The sequence below is a fragment of the Watersipora subatra genome, chromosome 3 (genome assembly GCF_963576615.1).
Source record: "Watersipora subatra chromosome 3, tzWatSuba1.1, whole genome shotgun sequence".
NCBI classification, from domain to species: Eukaryota; Metazoa; Bryozoa; class Gymnolaemata; order Cheilostomatida; family Watersiporidae; genus Watersipora; species Watersipora subatra.
In genome coordinates, this window is record NC_088710.1 from 5,324,359 (window position 1) to 5,340,277 (window position 15,919).

At 34.7% G+C, this 15,919-nt stretch overlaps 1 protein-coding gene across 1 annotated transcript in view; it reads right to left on the reverse strand.

Annotated features, from left to right (window-relative positions):
* The window catches only part of LOC137389725 (uncharacterized), an 80,254-nt gene that overhangs the window by 33,698 nt on the left and 30,637 nt on the right, over positions 1-15,919 (reverse strand). Inside the window, exon 5 of the mRNA XM_068075807.1 lies at positions 1,552-1,654. Coding sequence (XP_067931908.1) covers positions 1,552-1,654 — 103 coding nt within the window. The remainder of the gene's footprint in view (positions 1-1,551; positions 1,655-15,919) is intronic.

A 15,919-nucleotide genomic window follows, 5' to 3' on the forward strand; every position in this document is an offset into this window, starting at 1 on the left:
CATTAAGGTTACGCAAGCCGGAAAAGATCCTTAGACTGCTAATATTATTTGCGATCAGATTATAGGTTTTTTTTAATTAAGCTACATATCGCTTATGAGAGTAATAACTATTTAGCAAAAACTTGCAATTTTCAACAAAAGACGCGCTAATAACGGCGTGCTTGATTGAGCCAATGTTGGTCTATAATAGGCACATATGTCTCACATCATGCGTAGATGTGCACATCTTAAGCAGATATGATCGTACGATGACAAAAAAAGCTGACATAATTCGTCATTATACACACACTAGTCGAGAGTCTGATTAGGTTACTGAGTCATGCGTAAACTTGTGAACCTAAAGTAGCTTCAACCTCCACCACGAGCTCTCCGTATGTCAGATGTTGTCCCTATGCAAAGGTTGTATGTGTGAACTTTGTCGCTGTTCATAAACTGAGTCTCTCTACATTAATTAACATAACTTAAAGTGTATGTTCAAATTACGATTCATTGAAAGCCGAGTTAGTTTATAATTAGAATTATCTAAAGCGACTGACAGAGACCAGATGATTAGTATAAATTGATATCTGATAGCGTGTTACGGCTTGACACGACCCTCTCCGTAATTAATGAGAAAAGGAAACAAGCTCGGCTCATCCGTTATCTTAGACAGGTTCTGTCTATTCAGGTAATACCTCTGCCTCCCGCCTTCTGATTTTTGATTTTATGGAAAATAGAAATTAGAGAAAGTGGCAGAGATTAAAATTAAGGAGCAAGGTCTACTAGAAATTAAATAATTTCTGTTGCTTACAGACGAGACTCAAACATATGGCTGAGTTAAAAGATCAAGCCAATTAAGTAATGACTTGAAAACTTGATTCAATTAACTGTCAGAAGTTAGTCTCCTCATTCGCATAATAAATGATCACTATTTTTGTGAACTGTCTAGACCAGGGCTTTCCGATTGAAAATTCTTGTTTCATTTGCAACAACTTGGCTATGTGAACTTAAATTTTCATTTCTCTTAAACATCAAAAATAGATATTGTCATGCCATCAATCCTGAAAATGATCTGGGCATTTCACCCGCCCACAAGAAACCATGTGTTGATCAGATAATAGCAGAGAAGATGCAGGAAAAGAGTGAAAGATTATAAAGTATTTTTTGTTTGTTGTTTCTGTATGTAAACTTTAGACATTTCATAGAATGACTTCCTAATAAGTTATTGTTTTCATATACACTATTTTGAACCTGCTTTTAATTATATTTAGAGCCTCTCCGCTTCATTCTGAATGTGGGGGTGTGAGAACGCCCTGGTTAGTCGCAAGCTTTCAGCAATAAAAAGCTGCTGGTTTATGCCTCACAGACTTTGGATGCTGGATGCCAGATTATACTGGTGGAAATTCTTTACAGAGTTCTAAAAAATGGTGTGCCACTACGGCAACCGTCTATTTGCATTCCTTGGAAGTGAGGTTAAACATCATGACTAAAGTGATGACAATGAGTCTAGAAAAGATTAAAAGATTTTAAAAGGATTCATTGATAATGGTACGAGACAAAAGCTATACCCACCGCTGTAGAACTCAGACTCTGTGTTGGTTGTGATGTTCTTAGATTGTAAGGATATCGCCACTGTCTCACCGATATTCAGTATAGCATGATAGTAAGACTCTGGCTGTAATTAACCACATAGATGGTATAAACACTCTATACATACATGTAGATCTAAACATACACACATGACATTAGACTCAAACCTGATAGCTGTAACATACAATTTTTAACTTAACACTTTTAGTTTCAGTAAATATTTGATATAAGAATTGTTATGGTTTGCAGCATACACATCTGGAGTTTTTCCAAACATCGTAAAGGATTTTTACACTGTTTTCTTTATATAGTTTAGATTTATAGTGTTTGGGAAATATTAAGCCCTGCTTGACTCTGTCAGTTTAGATCTTTGAACTGATAGACCTCCACAGCAATCATCTGAGTGCGAACTCTAGCAAAAAATAAAGGAATCACTGCTATCTTCATAATATAATCAATAAATTATAAAGACATCTCTAAATCAATCATTTAATAATCTATCAGTGTCTAGTTGCTATAGTCAGGAAAAAGGAAAAGTCTGATCTGAGTGAAAGTGAAGAGACAGGATGTGATAGCTAATATTAAAATGTACAAAACGTTGTAACTAAAAGCGGAATAAATTAAATAAGCTAGAATTTTGATCTGAAGCTCAAGAAGTCAACGTTAAGCTAGCTTCCTTGCTTTATGACCCCTTCTACTTGCATGTGAGTAAGTAAGTAAGTAGGTAAGTAAGTAAGTAAGTAGGTAAGTAAGTAGGTAAGTAAGTAAGTAGGTAAGTAAGTAAGTAGGTAGGTAAGTAAGTAAGTGAGTGAGTGAGTGAGTGAGTAAGTGAGTAAGTAAGTAAGTAAGTAAGTAAGTGAGTAAGTGAGTAAATGAGTAAGTAAGTAAGTAAGTGAGTAAGTAAGTAAGTGAGTGAGTGAGTAAGTAAGTAAGTGAGTGAGTAAGTGAGTGAGTGAGTGAGTAAGTAAGTAAGTAAGTAAGTAAGTGAGTAAGTAAGTAAGTAAGTGAGTAAGTAAGTGAGTAAGTAAGTGAGTAAGTAAGTAAGTAAGTAAGTGAGTGAGTGAGTGAGTGAGTAAGTGAGTGAGTGAGTAAGTGAGTAAGTAAGTAAGTGAGTGAGTAAGTGAGTGAGTGAGTAAGTGAGTGAGTGAGTAAGTGAGTGAGTGAGTAAGTAAGTAAGTAAGTAAGTAAGTAAGTAAGTAAGTAAGTAAGTAAGTAAGTAAGTGAGTAAGTGAGTAAGTAAGTAAGTAAGTGAGTAAGTGAGTAAGTGAGTGAGTGAGTAAGTGAGTAAGTGAGTAAGTGAGTAAGTAAGCAAGTAAGTGAGTAAGTAAGTAAGTAAGTAAGTAAGTGAGTGAGTAAGTAAGTAAGTGAGTAAGTGAGTGAGTAAGTAAGTAAGTAAGTAAGTAAGTGAGTGAGTAAGTGAGTAAGTAAGTGAGTGAGTGAGTAAGTAAGTGTGTTTTTTGTTTCAGTTAGAGAAATGAAATGTTTGTATATATGATCATAAAAGGCTCATAAAAAACTGCGGACTGAACAATTCATAAATAAAATAAAAATGGAAAACCATAAAAATCATAATAATTGGTAAACATGTGATTAAAATACGATTTAAACTTAGATCTAAAACAATGTTTGCATAGGTTCACTCTAAACTTTATCACAGCCAGACGTTCTGAGGGTAGCTTCGTCAAAATATGTATATATGTTCTCTCTGCTGCATCACCAATGCTAATCCTCCATTACCTTGTCTCAAGTGTAAAATTTAACTTTTATTCATTTGTGATTACTTGATTAGTTTGCTTTCTTACAAATAACTTAACTTTTTACAAGTATTAATTTGCATAGTTTTATATATAGAATTTTTTAAATTACCAAAAGAGTTTGTTATTAATATTTGAGCTGCAGCACAAATTATGGAAATTCATTATATTCTTATAAGAATTTTTTTCCAAGCACATGATGGCTTTAAGAGGTCGCATCAAATTTTAAAAAGTTTTATTAGAAAGTATAAACATTTTTCTATCATTTGAAATTCTGTTTGTTGGTTTAGGTGAACTAACTGCCAGGATGTTTTAAGATTTGAATTGATAAAACTTGACCGTGGTTAAAACGTTCAGGAGAAAAAGTCGTCTAAAAAAGACAACAGTAGTTGTGTTTTCTGTTTGTCCCTCTTGTTATGTCATCGGCTATTGGATTCAAGTTGCAGTGCTACGCGTCTCTGTTGACATTAATTTTTATTTTGAATTTGTTTATTATTGTTAGAATAAAACTTCAAATATAGCTTCAAATATATTTTTATAGATGTTTCAAATAATTTTAAAGATATGTTAGCTAAAAATTGCCCAACTTTTTCCTCTAAATTCTGTTTAAATGTATAATTACCAAAATGCCAATGAGTCTGTATATTTATTGCTTATAAACAGAATTCACACCTACTGAAGTCATTTTTAAAAAAGTCTGAGCACGTTTTTCATCTAACCGTTTTAACCGCAAACTAGTTTTACTGATTTTAATCTTAAAATGTCCTGGCATTCAGGTCATCGAAACCAACAAAAAACATCTCAAATGATAGAAAAATATTCATACTTTCTGATAAAATCTTTTGAAATCTAACGAGAGTTACCCTTTAACTTAACGTATCAAGGCTAATCTGTACTGAAAAACACACATCCAACTCAATTTTTGGTAATTTCATTAACTCATTCAACTGATTTCCAGACAGATGACTCAACACTCATGCTCTTAGTAATAGCAATTAGTGGCACTATAATTCATCGACCATTTTAAGGACACACGTTTACTATTGTGTGCAAAAATGGAAAAACTCACACCATGACGAGTTCCACAAAAATTTATATTTTAGGCAAAGAGCGCTCATTGTTACAAAAGAGCATTGTGACCGGTGGTTAGAGTGAGATCATAAAGAGATTGGCGACATCTCTTTCCGGTGATTCAGCGCCTGATGAACAGTTGATAACAACGGCGCAGAACAATCCAGTCACAACTCTTTATGTTTTGTTTTGCAAGAAAATGAATTGAAGACAGTGGATGCCATAATAGGATTATTTTAGTCAGGTATGTGAGGAAACCATCAGTCTTGTTGTCTCACTACAACTGTTATTCTGTATTGATGTATAGAGACATTGGTGGATGTTAGATGAGTCAGATAATGCCAGACTACATAGAAAGATAAAACGATGAAATTGTAGATACTATCCTATCTTGGCTAGGAAGATGTCACTGATAAGATCTGATGGCTAGCCAATAACAAAAAAATTTGTATATAAATTAAAATGAAACTCATCAATTATTCGTGATATTGAACTGGGATGAGATGAATGAAACGTGAATTAGAACTGAAATATTTGTATTTGGACAGGATCTTTCATGTTTGACCACTAAAGATGAACCTGCACAAACTTTCAATAGATTTTATCACAACTTATAGGTATTTTGCTATCATTCGCGATTGTTTTTGAAGTAATTTCTGACTGCCAACGTGTTTTGAGATTAAAATCCACTAAACTTGATCACGATTAAAATAATCAGAAGAAAGGTTTGTGCAAAATGATATTAGATGTTCTCGTGGTGGTAGTTGATATCGGCTATTCCATTTAAGTTGCAGAGTTACGCGTCTCTGTTATGTTGATATCTTTGTTTGATTGGAGCATTTTAATCGCGATCGAGTTTTGTCAGTTTGGCAGAAAGATCATCTCAAACATCAAAACCAATCTGTGGAAAATAAAAAATGTCGATATTTTTTAATAAAATCAACTGAAACACTGTGTAAGTTTATCTTTAATTTAGTCAGTTTACTAACTAAACTCAGAGTAGTAATTGCATGAGGCAGCTTTCTTCAAACAGGTAAAATAGTATTCATCAGACAATTTAGCATAAAAACCACAAAAGAGCTTTTAGATTATAAAGTAATCTCCTCAGCAACAACAACAAATCGCTGAGTAGAAAATGGAAAAGCAAATACTATCTGAATTTTATTTGGTGAATACTTGTTTGTAGATTTATCCTGTTTTTTCTGTTAATTTTATGTCGACTTCAATAACATTAAACCTGCTTAATCTCAAATTGCATATAAATAATCTCTTTATACACAAAAGCATAAAAAATTATAATTTTTTTTAACCTATGATGAAGAAATAAGTTATCAATATTGCACTCTCATCGGATGATGTATATTTAGCAAGTGTGCCGTGTGGTTAAGTTGGGGTTTTGTGTTACATCCAGGATATATCAAACAACTCCTTCTTGATTTATTAGTGAAATATTTTTCACTTGTTTATTCACAATTACCATCATGCAGGAGGTTTGCTTTTTATTTATGTTTAGTGCGCTAGTTCTTTATCTCGAAGGCAGGTTGGCTGTTAGATTTATTAAGAAGGAATTGAAAGTTTGACTCTAAAATGCTTTGCTTTAAACAAATCGATATACAATACAGTTTTTACAAAATATAAAACGAATCTACAAGCTTTGCTTATTACAAATTCTAGCCAGACATCCGTAAGAAAATAGTTGTGAGACCCCTCATAGAAGTGGTTATTGTTATGACACATGAACTGAACAAAAGAGTAACTCCACACTTTCATTCTTTCACAGTTCTACCGGAACAACTACAGGTGACGCAATCATTTATCAACCCACAACTAGCTAATAATCCGTAATACTTTAACTTATAAACAAAAATTGAGAAACACTATTAAAGTGCTACATTTTCATTGTCTTTAGTGTGATTTTGGTTAGAGAAATATTTCGGGATTATTAGTAAAGCCAGTCGACAACGTGTCAAGTTATTCATGGCAGAATAATAAAACACTGATGAGATTAGCTTGTTCAACTCGGTCTTTCATGTTTCTTTGAAGTTTCACGCCAAGCAACGTCTTCCATACAGCTGACTAAATAAAACTAGACAAAGCTGCACTATGCCAGCACGGAGTGTTGAATGTTTGTTCCTTCAACAATTTTGTCAAATAAAACGGCTTACTTCACCGACAAAAGTTAACATTATCCAAACGTAGTTAGCAGGCTTTTCCTTCTACACACTCGCTCTCAAACAGGAAACGGCTTCCGCTGCCAAAAGTGACCTTGCATAAACTTTTCTTTAAAATTTGCTGACGCCGCTCAACTTTATCAACATATTAAGAAGACTAGTATAGTGGAAACTTTGATTTCTAACAGAAATAAATCTTTTCAAAATCTAAAAGTTCAACAAATCTAAAACTTTTCAACAAATCTAAATGTTTATTCCGCACTGATTTGATTCTAACTAAAGTGCACTTATGTGCAAATGTAAAAAAGTGTAAAAATTTAGAATAAGGTAAACTGAACAAGTCTGAATATCGTCTCACGGTGAGCAAAATGGCCATCGATGTTTGCTTTACCTTCGTTTAGATTCCCTCCAACCTCCCCTTGCATGAGTTGTGTGATACGTAACATGTCGGAATATTATGAAGTTGCGTTGTACTAGCAAACACAATTAGATACATCTGTGTACAGACCTCATTCGATTTCTGGCTTTCTGAGGTTTACAGTTTTATTTTTTTAAATTTTTGAATACTTGAGTCATTGGACATGGCTATATATACTATCCCTAGGGCTATATATGCTATACCTAGGGCTACACATGCTATACCTAGGGCTATATATGTTATACCTAGGGCTATATATGTTATACCTAGGGCTATATATGCTATACCTAGGGCTATATATGCTATACCTAGGGCTACATATGCTATACCTAGGGCTATATATGTTATACCTAGGGCTATATATGTTATACCTTGGGCTATATATGCTATACCTAGGACTATATATGCTATACCTAGGGCTACATATGCTATACCTAGGGCTATATATGTTATACCTAGGGCTACATATGCTATACCTAGGGCTACATATGCTATACCTAGAGCTATATATGTTATACCTAGGGCTACATATGTTATACCTAGAGCTATATATGCTGTACCTAGGGCTATATATGCTATACCTAGGGCTATATATGCTAAAAACAGGGCTGCATATGCTATACCCAAGGCTACATATGCTATACCTAGGGCTACATGTGTTATACCCATGGCTACATATGCTATGCCCAGAGCTACATGTGTTCTACCTAAAGCTACATATACTATAACCAGGGCTACATGTGCTATACCTACGGCTACATATGCTATAACCAGGGCTACGTGTGTTCTACCTAAAGCTACATATGCTATAACCAGGGCTACGTGTGCTATACCTATGGCTACACATGCTATACCCAGGGCTACATATGCTATAACCAGGGCTACATGTGCTATACCTATGGCTACACATGCTCTACCCAGGGCTACATATGTTATAACCAGGGATACATGTGTTCTACCTAAAGCTTCATATGCTATATCCAGGGCTGCGTGTCCGTATTCACTAGTGCTAAGCTTCTCAGGTTTAGCAGTAGTTAATATTTCCAGTGGGTCTTTAAAAGTTGGCGTCTAGTGATGATAATAACCCTGAGGTATGACAATTGCTATCAACACTAACCATCAGTTTAACTGCAATTGCCTTAGAAGCCAGCGTATGTAATTCTGCGTTTGTAAAAAATTGAAATTTCTTTATAAACAACATTTCATGCTGTGTCATGCCTTATCAGTCTCACTTTATCTCCTAAGTAAACTCAATGAAGCATGTTTTTATTTAAAAATAAGTTCATGTGAACACATTTTATCTATGTGCCCATCTTCTGCGGGAAATCACTTAGCGAGCATTCACCTGATAATATTTATATAGTGTGTGACAGAAAGGTCTGTTGCATGCCAGCCTCTAAAACAGACCTTTGTAAAACAAGCCAGCAATAAGACTGTTGTTTAAGTTTAAATATATAGATATAATATATATATATAATTAAATTGAAAAGTTACAAGATTGTGCTGTTTAAGAGGAATAGTTTTGCAGAAAATCTCATCTTCCTCAGGAACCTACAGAGTTTTGTTTATGGCTACTAAATATCACAAAGTTGTATTACTGGGCAGATTGCGGATACTATTCTGATTTCATTTTAAATTTCTGAATAATTTACAGTTATCATACCTTATAAATATTATTGCAAAACATTTAGTGTCTTTTTGTAACATTTAAAAATTTTTTAACAGCGAGTGAAACTTCTAATTGATTGATGGTTTATTGTTTTTTGCATTTCACAAGCAAAAAAAGTAGAGGTTTGGAGTTTCAGCTGACTTGAAACACGTTTCAGTTTTTCGCCATGTGCTATCACTTACTACCGCAAAAGAGAAACATAGGTGAAAAAATTTAGCATTGGTTTTACCATAAAAAGTGACAAAAAATTGATTAATAATTGTATTTCAAAAGTTTGTATACCTTCTCTTAGTAAGAGAGGTAAGAACCTATAAACCTTCGATCAGGTTTGTGTGAGATTTCCAAACTAAGAGCCATACTCATACCACCAAATAGAAAAACAAACTTATATTGAGAACACAGAGGCATGAGTGCACTGAAGTTTCCTCGGTGATATCAGCTATAAATGCTGCAACATTTATTGCACACCATCTTCTCTCAGTACAATATAAACAGGTGTTTAGAGGCCTCCTTGACACAGCAATTAGAATATGACCTGCACATCTTTCTGTTGACCGTGCAATCAGAAGAGAAGAGGGTGCCAAGTTTTAGTAAACATGTGTAAATATTTCCTAATAGCGCAGGTAAGTTATAGGTGAATGCACTTTTTTTACCTGCTGATGCCTTTTCCGCAAGAGCTGAATCTTTCATGCAAAGCTACTGATTACTAAAACTTCTAAAGCTGTGGATGAACTAACAAATACTACACTCAGGTCAGACGACTCCCCATGCTAGTTCTTTTAATAAAACATCAGGTTGTACAAGCAGAGGCTAGTAGCAAGGAAGTATATTAATGAGTGCTGGTAAACATACAGCTTGCAGTACCTAGTAGAGACTACTAGCTATTGTGTTTACAAATAGCTTTCATAACTTGCTGCTAAAGAAGCCTTTTACTAGTATATTCAGGAAATGCATGCCTTCTCACACTACGACAGCATGGAGAGTGAGTGCATGAGTGGTGCATGAGTAGTGCATGAGTAGTGCATGAGTAGTGCATGAGTAGTGCATGAGGAGTGTGTAATTGACTTTCTCATTTACCTATTTTAATCTAGCAACAATGAGGTCAAGTTACTCGTGTTTGAAAAAAGACAGATGGGTAGGTAAAGGTAGGTAGGTAGGTAGGTAAAGGCGGGAAGGTAAAGGCAGGTAGGTAGGTAAAGGCGGGAAGGTAAAGGCAGGTAGGTAGGTAAAGGTAGGTAGGTAAAGGCAGGTAGGTAAGGTCAGGTTGGTAGGTAAAGACAGGTAGGTAGGTGAAGGCAGACATGTAGGCAGGTAAATGCAAAATAGTTACGGGAAGTAATGATCAGGGTAATGCCACATGAAGGCAGAAATTTCACATGGCATATTTTCAGCATATGATTATTTTTGTAATGTTGATATCATTGCGAGAACATAGGTCACGTTTTGAACATCTCTTGCGCCTGCCAAAATATGCCTCTATATTTAGCTGATATTCATTCCAATTAAATTTTTGTCAATTTTATTCCTTGTCACTTCAGCCAATGAATGTCTTCAAACGCTCATTTCAGTCATGAGGAACAAGCATACTAGAGAAGAGAACAATTGCTTTCATAAGTTTTTCTGGCATGTACATGCGTAAGCTTGAGTTTTGTCACTCATCTGAATACATTAGTCCACTACATGACTTCCATACTCGTCGTAGCAAACCAATGCTGTTATTCGTTGTTTTAGGGAAATACAGGCAGTTATTTATTTCCCTAGCTAACTTCACTATTGAGTAGAAGCTACCAATCAAAGTTATAGAATACATCCGCAGGTAATTAACTGATTCAATATGCCAAAACACGAGAAGTACGAAGCCTTAAGAAAAGCAAATGCGGTTGCGAAAAGGATAGCCAAAAACACAAGGATTACGGAAGGACAAATTTGCAAGCATCACAAGGGCGTGATGTACCTTTATAGCATAATAATACATCATTAATATGCTATCGTCTGGTATAATAAAGCCATTTTGATGAACAAGTGGAAGACAGGTAATAGAGAAGATAAATCTTTGTGATAGAAGACTGTCCAGTTAATCTAGACAGGGTGAGTGCAAGGAGCAATTACAGGAGCCATAAAGACATGAAGGGAGATAGAGAGAGAGTGAATTGTACTAATCAGTAGATAACTTTTATGGCCGGACCCAAAAACCCCTAAAAGCATTCATTAGAGCGTCACCTGAATTTGCGCTATTTTTTAGCGTTATGAAATAACATGACAGGCACTTCCTGCTCCTTCTGGGGAACCACACGACTACTAATTGTAATTGTCAATTGAAAGTAGAAGTTGCCTGGCCTTAGAACAAAATGTTTTATTTCATAAAAACCAAGGCGTGTTACTCTGTATTTACCCAAGACTCCCTTGCACTAAAATGAATTCTACTATAGTTAATGAAAAAAGATTGAAGATTCTTTTTTTGCACAGTGAATAAAACTTTACGACTGATAAATTTTGAATTTCAGATTTTCGTAGAGACATAACTGGCGAACTGATGCTAAATTTTCTCCTACTGAAGGTTGTGTTCTTTAGTCACTGTGCCATCCAAACACCTTTAGTCGCATTGCCTTGAGCAAGGTAACTTCCAGGATACTTCGAGTACAGTATAACATCAACTTGTTCAATCATGGCAGCTTTACATGAAATTTGCATGATTATTGCAAGACTCTAAGCACGTTTTGTATCAATTTCTTGGAGTTTTTTTGCCTTGTACAACTGTAATTTCCAAGAATGCATGAGAACTCATTAAAAATATTACCTTTGTGTCAGCTGATTAGAAGCCATAAAATATTACCTGATCAGCTCTAAAGTCACAGTAAGGTCACTGATCTTTTAATTAAATAACATGTAATTTGCGGTGATAGTTACTAGAAATTACTAATTATTTATTTCGAAAGTAAAAAAGCCCTGCATCAGGTAAGCAGTAAAGATTAATGCCTCATATAAAAATATTCGACGAAAATGGTGGGCTCATTTCCGCTCGCCGATTTGTCTGGATTAGTAAGCTTTTTAATCTACTGGATCATCATTAGTTGTCCCATTCAGCTGCCACTGTCTATAAATAGACGATAAAAAGGCCTCCTCCCCAAGCGACTGCAGATACCATTTTATGGGCAATTAGTTGATGTGGGAACAATGAGATGCCAAAAACCGACAAAGATTCGAAAAAATGCATGAGAGCCAACAACTGAGATAGTTCATCTCAGAAAACTTAAATTTTGGCTCAGAAACGCATTTTCCAAGTTTTGCTGAAGAGTTTAAGTTCACGGTAGTTTATTGCTCCCGGAGTTTCTTATCTTTCTAGTGTGACCAGCAGATGATTCCATATAAGTGAGCCATTCTCGATGAACCCGTGTGACATAATAGAACATAAACTGCTGTCGCCTGGCAACGAGAGACTATATCTAAAGCTCTAGTTGACTGCAGCCTTTGATAAATAAAACACATTTTTCAATTCTGTTTCGTTGCTTTTCATTGAACTTATGATATAGGAATCTAAAGAACATCTACTTCATGTTAGCTATGTCAATTATTTACTACTGTTTACGTACAGATATACAAACTCTTTGGCTGGAAGAATAGCGAGAGAAAGTAACAGGATGTTGAGATTAGTAGATATAAACAGTAAAAATAATAACGAAATTATATTTTTAAATAGTTGAGAATTGAGGGAGTAGATTCTATAATTTGTGAGAAAAGATCTAAAAAATGCCATACTTTAACTTACATCTACTCAGTACACACCTGCTAGTACGCTCAGCGTAAAGCCATACTATATTGCGCTATGCGATTATTATAATCACGTAGCGCAATATAATGGTCACATATATCTTCCTATATTATAGTAAGATTAGGCTTAAAGTGAAAGAACGATATTGTTGTATTTAATGAAAAAAAATTATTTTTCTATTCAAATAGTCTAATATAATTTTGCAAAAGTCAAGTCATTGACTTAAAGTACATCAACATATTAGGCAAATGAGTTCAAATCCCATACGATGTAATATTTTTTCTCAACTCGTGGACGAACAGACAGATGGACAGACGAACAAACACCGCGCTTATTATAGTAAAGATTTGTGCCCTGGCAGTCCGGTGAGCTGCGTGAGATCGTCGGGTCGGCCAATAAAGCACTGAGAATAAATACATGCTCAATAATGCGGTATGAGTTGTTACAGTGGTTAGTGTTTTGGTCTGGCAGAATATTGGCTAGCAGTTCAAATCTTGTATGACCCAATCTTTTTTCTGAGCATCTAACTAGGGCTTCAAACATATGAATGTACATGACTCTTACTATAGTCAAGATACTAAATATTTCTGTGAGTATTTAAAAATAAACAGAGAGTAGGTCACTGGCACTCCCAGAGGTTACTTTAATTGGCTACTTTAGTCTTGATGGATTCGGTTTGATGAAATATAGAAACTTGACAAGAATGCGTATGAAAAAGTTTTATGATGCAAAGTGACCTAAATCAACCACCTTTTTAATGATCTTTAAGAAAGTACTTTCAACAGAAACATCTATGTGTGTATGCCAGTGTATACGCCGGTCTATGCTTTATAATCTTAGCCCATAGATAACGCTGCTTACGTACAAAGTATATACACGTATGCGTATATTATATGCGTAAACATTACGTATAAAGAGTCAACATTTGCTCTTTCCCTTGCGCGTGTCAGCTCATGAAATACCAGACATAATTGACATAGAACGATGAGCTGATAGACAAATCTACTGTGAAATCACTTTCACATTGCGTCTATTAATGGTAAACTTGAGATATCTAACCCGAGCAACTCTAACAGGATGGTCAAACTTCTCCTTTTGTTAATAAGAAGGCTAGTAATGCTATGGAACAAACCAAAGAGAAAAATTGTTTAGTTAGATTTTAAATTCATTCTTAATACGTCATGAACCAATAAAGCAAAAACCGTCAATTACTGGCATATTTGTTTCAAGAGATCCGATTACTGAGTCAACTACATCAAATGGATTTAAATAGTCTGGCGGTATGATTTTTAATAACTGAATAATTTGTACGTATGGATCAATGTCTTCTAATTTATTGCTTTTATGAACAAATCTGATCAACTTACAAAAAAGACAAATATTTAAGAATATTTTGCAGACTACTAGCCTATGCATAGGGCTTCTTACTTCTTTCTCAAATACCAGCTGTTTCTCGTGCAACACCATCTACAGCCATATCTAAGCTGTGTATACGTTTAATCAAGTCTAACAGTGTACAGAGCAGTAATTGCAATGGTTTGTATGTGTTTCTGTATCTGCATTTGAGTTGTTGTTCTCCAAGTTAAATATGAACTAGTATGAGGTTTTAGTAGATATCATCAGAAAGTATTACTATTTTTTATCATTTGTGATTGTTTTGATGTTTGAAGTTATCTGACCGACAAGATGTTTCAAAATTACAATTGACGAAACTTGATTGGTGGTAAAATGCTCCGATCAAGCAAAAGTACGATTATAACATTTATAGTTCCAAAGAGACCTACAAAATAGAGAGGCGTAATGATGCTACTTAGCGGATAGCGACTAGTGATGTCATTTCGCATGTATTTTGTTTTTAAGTATTTGAACGGCGATCAAGTTTTGTAAATTTTAATCTTGACAGACAGCTCACTTCAAGCATAAAAAATAATAAAAATAATAGGAAAAAACTGATACTTTCTGATAAAATCTACTAAAATCTTTTGACAGTTAATCTTTAAAAGGGCAAAGCAAGGTTACAGACCCGAACAAGTTGGCAGCAACTTTTAGTGTCAGCAAAAGTTGCTTTATGCTGTCAGAATACATACAAAAATAAAATTAAGTAAAATTCACAGGACATCCAGCGATTTTAGCTGCTGGTGTCTTGTGAAGACCTGGGTGCCAATGGGTAAAAGAGCAAGATAAAATAAAGGGGGACGATGCAGCATATGTAGGAGGGAGATAACCTTAATATTACTACTAGAATTGAAACTTCTATTACAGCAAACAGTGGTATTTAACACATTTTCTTTTTTCGATTATCTAAAATTTTAGTTGCTAAATCTTATATCAAGGCCAACTTTGTTACCTTGTAGGCCTACCATATAGCCTAGCTTTAGTGGCAGTGTTATATTTGATTGGTTCTAATATTTTAGTTATTCTATACATATAAAACGGCTTTGATTCACCAACTCTAACTCAAAACGACTATAAACTAACACATATTCACAATGGCCGACTAACGGCTACACTCAAATGCATAGGATACCAATTTGTTGTTTGGGGGCTTTTAATAATATATTTTGTAAAAGTCAACCCACTGTATTAAAGTGCATCAGCATATTATACACGCTCTCAATAACTTTCTGCATATTTTCATAACTAAACAGAACCTAGGTCTTTAGCATTTTCAGCAGTTACTAGAAATACATGTAGTTATTATGGCTACCATATTCCTCAAAGATTTGGTATAAAGAAAGTTCAAGACAAGCAAATTATCTATATAAGTTTTAGTTTCACATATATACTTTATGCTTTGTAATATTTCCCTACACTGTGTTTTTGCATAACCAATATGCTAAACCTGTAAACTACATATATACACGTAATAAATACCGTGTAAGTTTTTATACCATTTAAAATAACAATCTTAAACACACTGCGCTGCCAAATGTGCGCGTGATCGCAAGTACCGATGTTGTAACTTGCATACGCTATTAATTTCATCTCTCCATTTACTTGCGGTACAAGCTAGAGTTTTTTTGTAGAGGCATACTATGGTCTTTAGTGCCAGGCTTACAACGTAGAGGTGAAGTGTTGCGTGACATGAAAGAGCGTATTGCGTATTTATTATCATATAACACGCTATGAGCAGCTGATGAAGATGTTTGTAGATAATTTTTATCAAAGTTTTCAATTTAGCATAATCACTCTCTATTTGCATTTTAAACCTTAATATCAGTTGAGAGAGAGAGAGAAGCTAAAGACAGAATGCATGCCTTTCACTATCTCTCTTTCAAAATTAGAGAGAGAAAGAAAGAGAAAGAGAGAGAAGCTAGAGATAGAATGCATGTCTTTCACTATCTCTCTTTCAACATTAGAGAGAGAGAAAGAGAAAGAGAGAGAGTGAAGCTAGAGACAGAATGCATGTCTTTCACTATCTCTCTTTCAAAATTAGAGGGAGAGAGAGAAAGAAAGAGAAAGAGAGAAAAAAGCTAGAGACAGAATGCATGTCTTTCA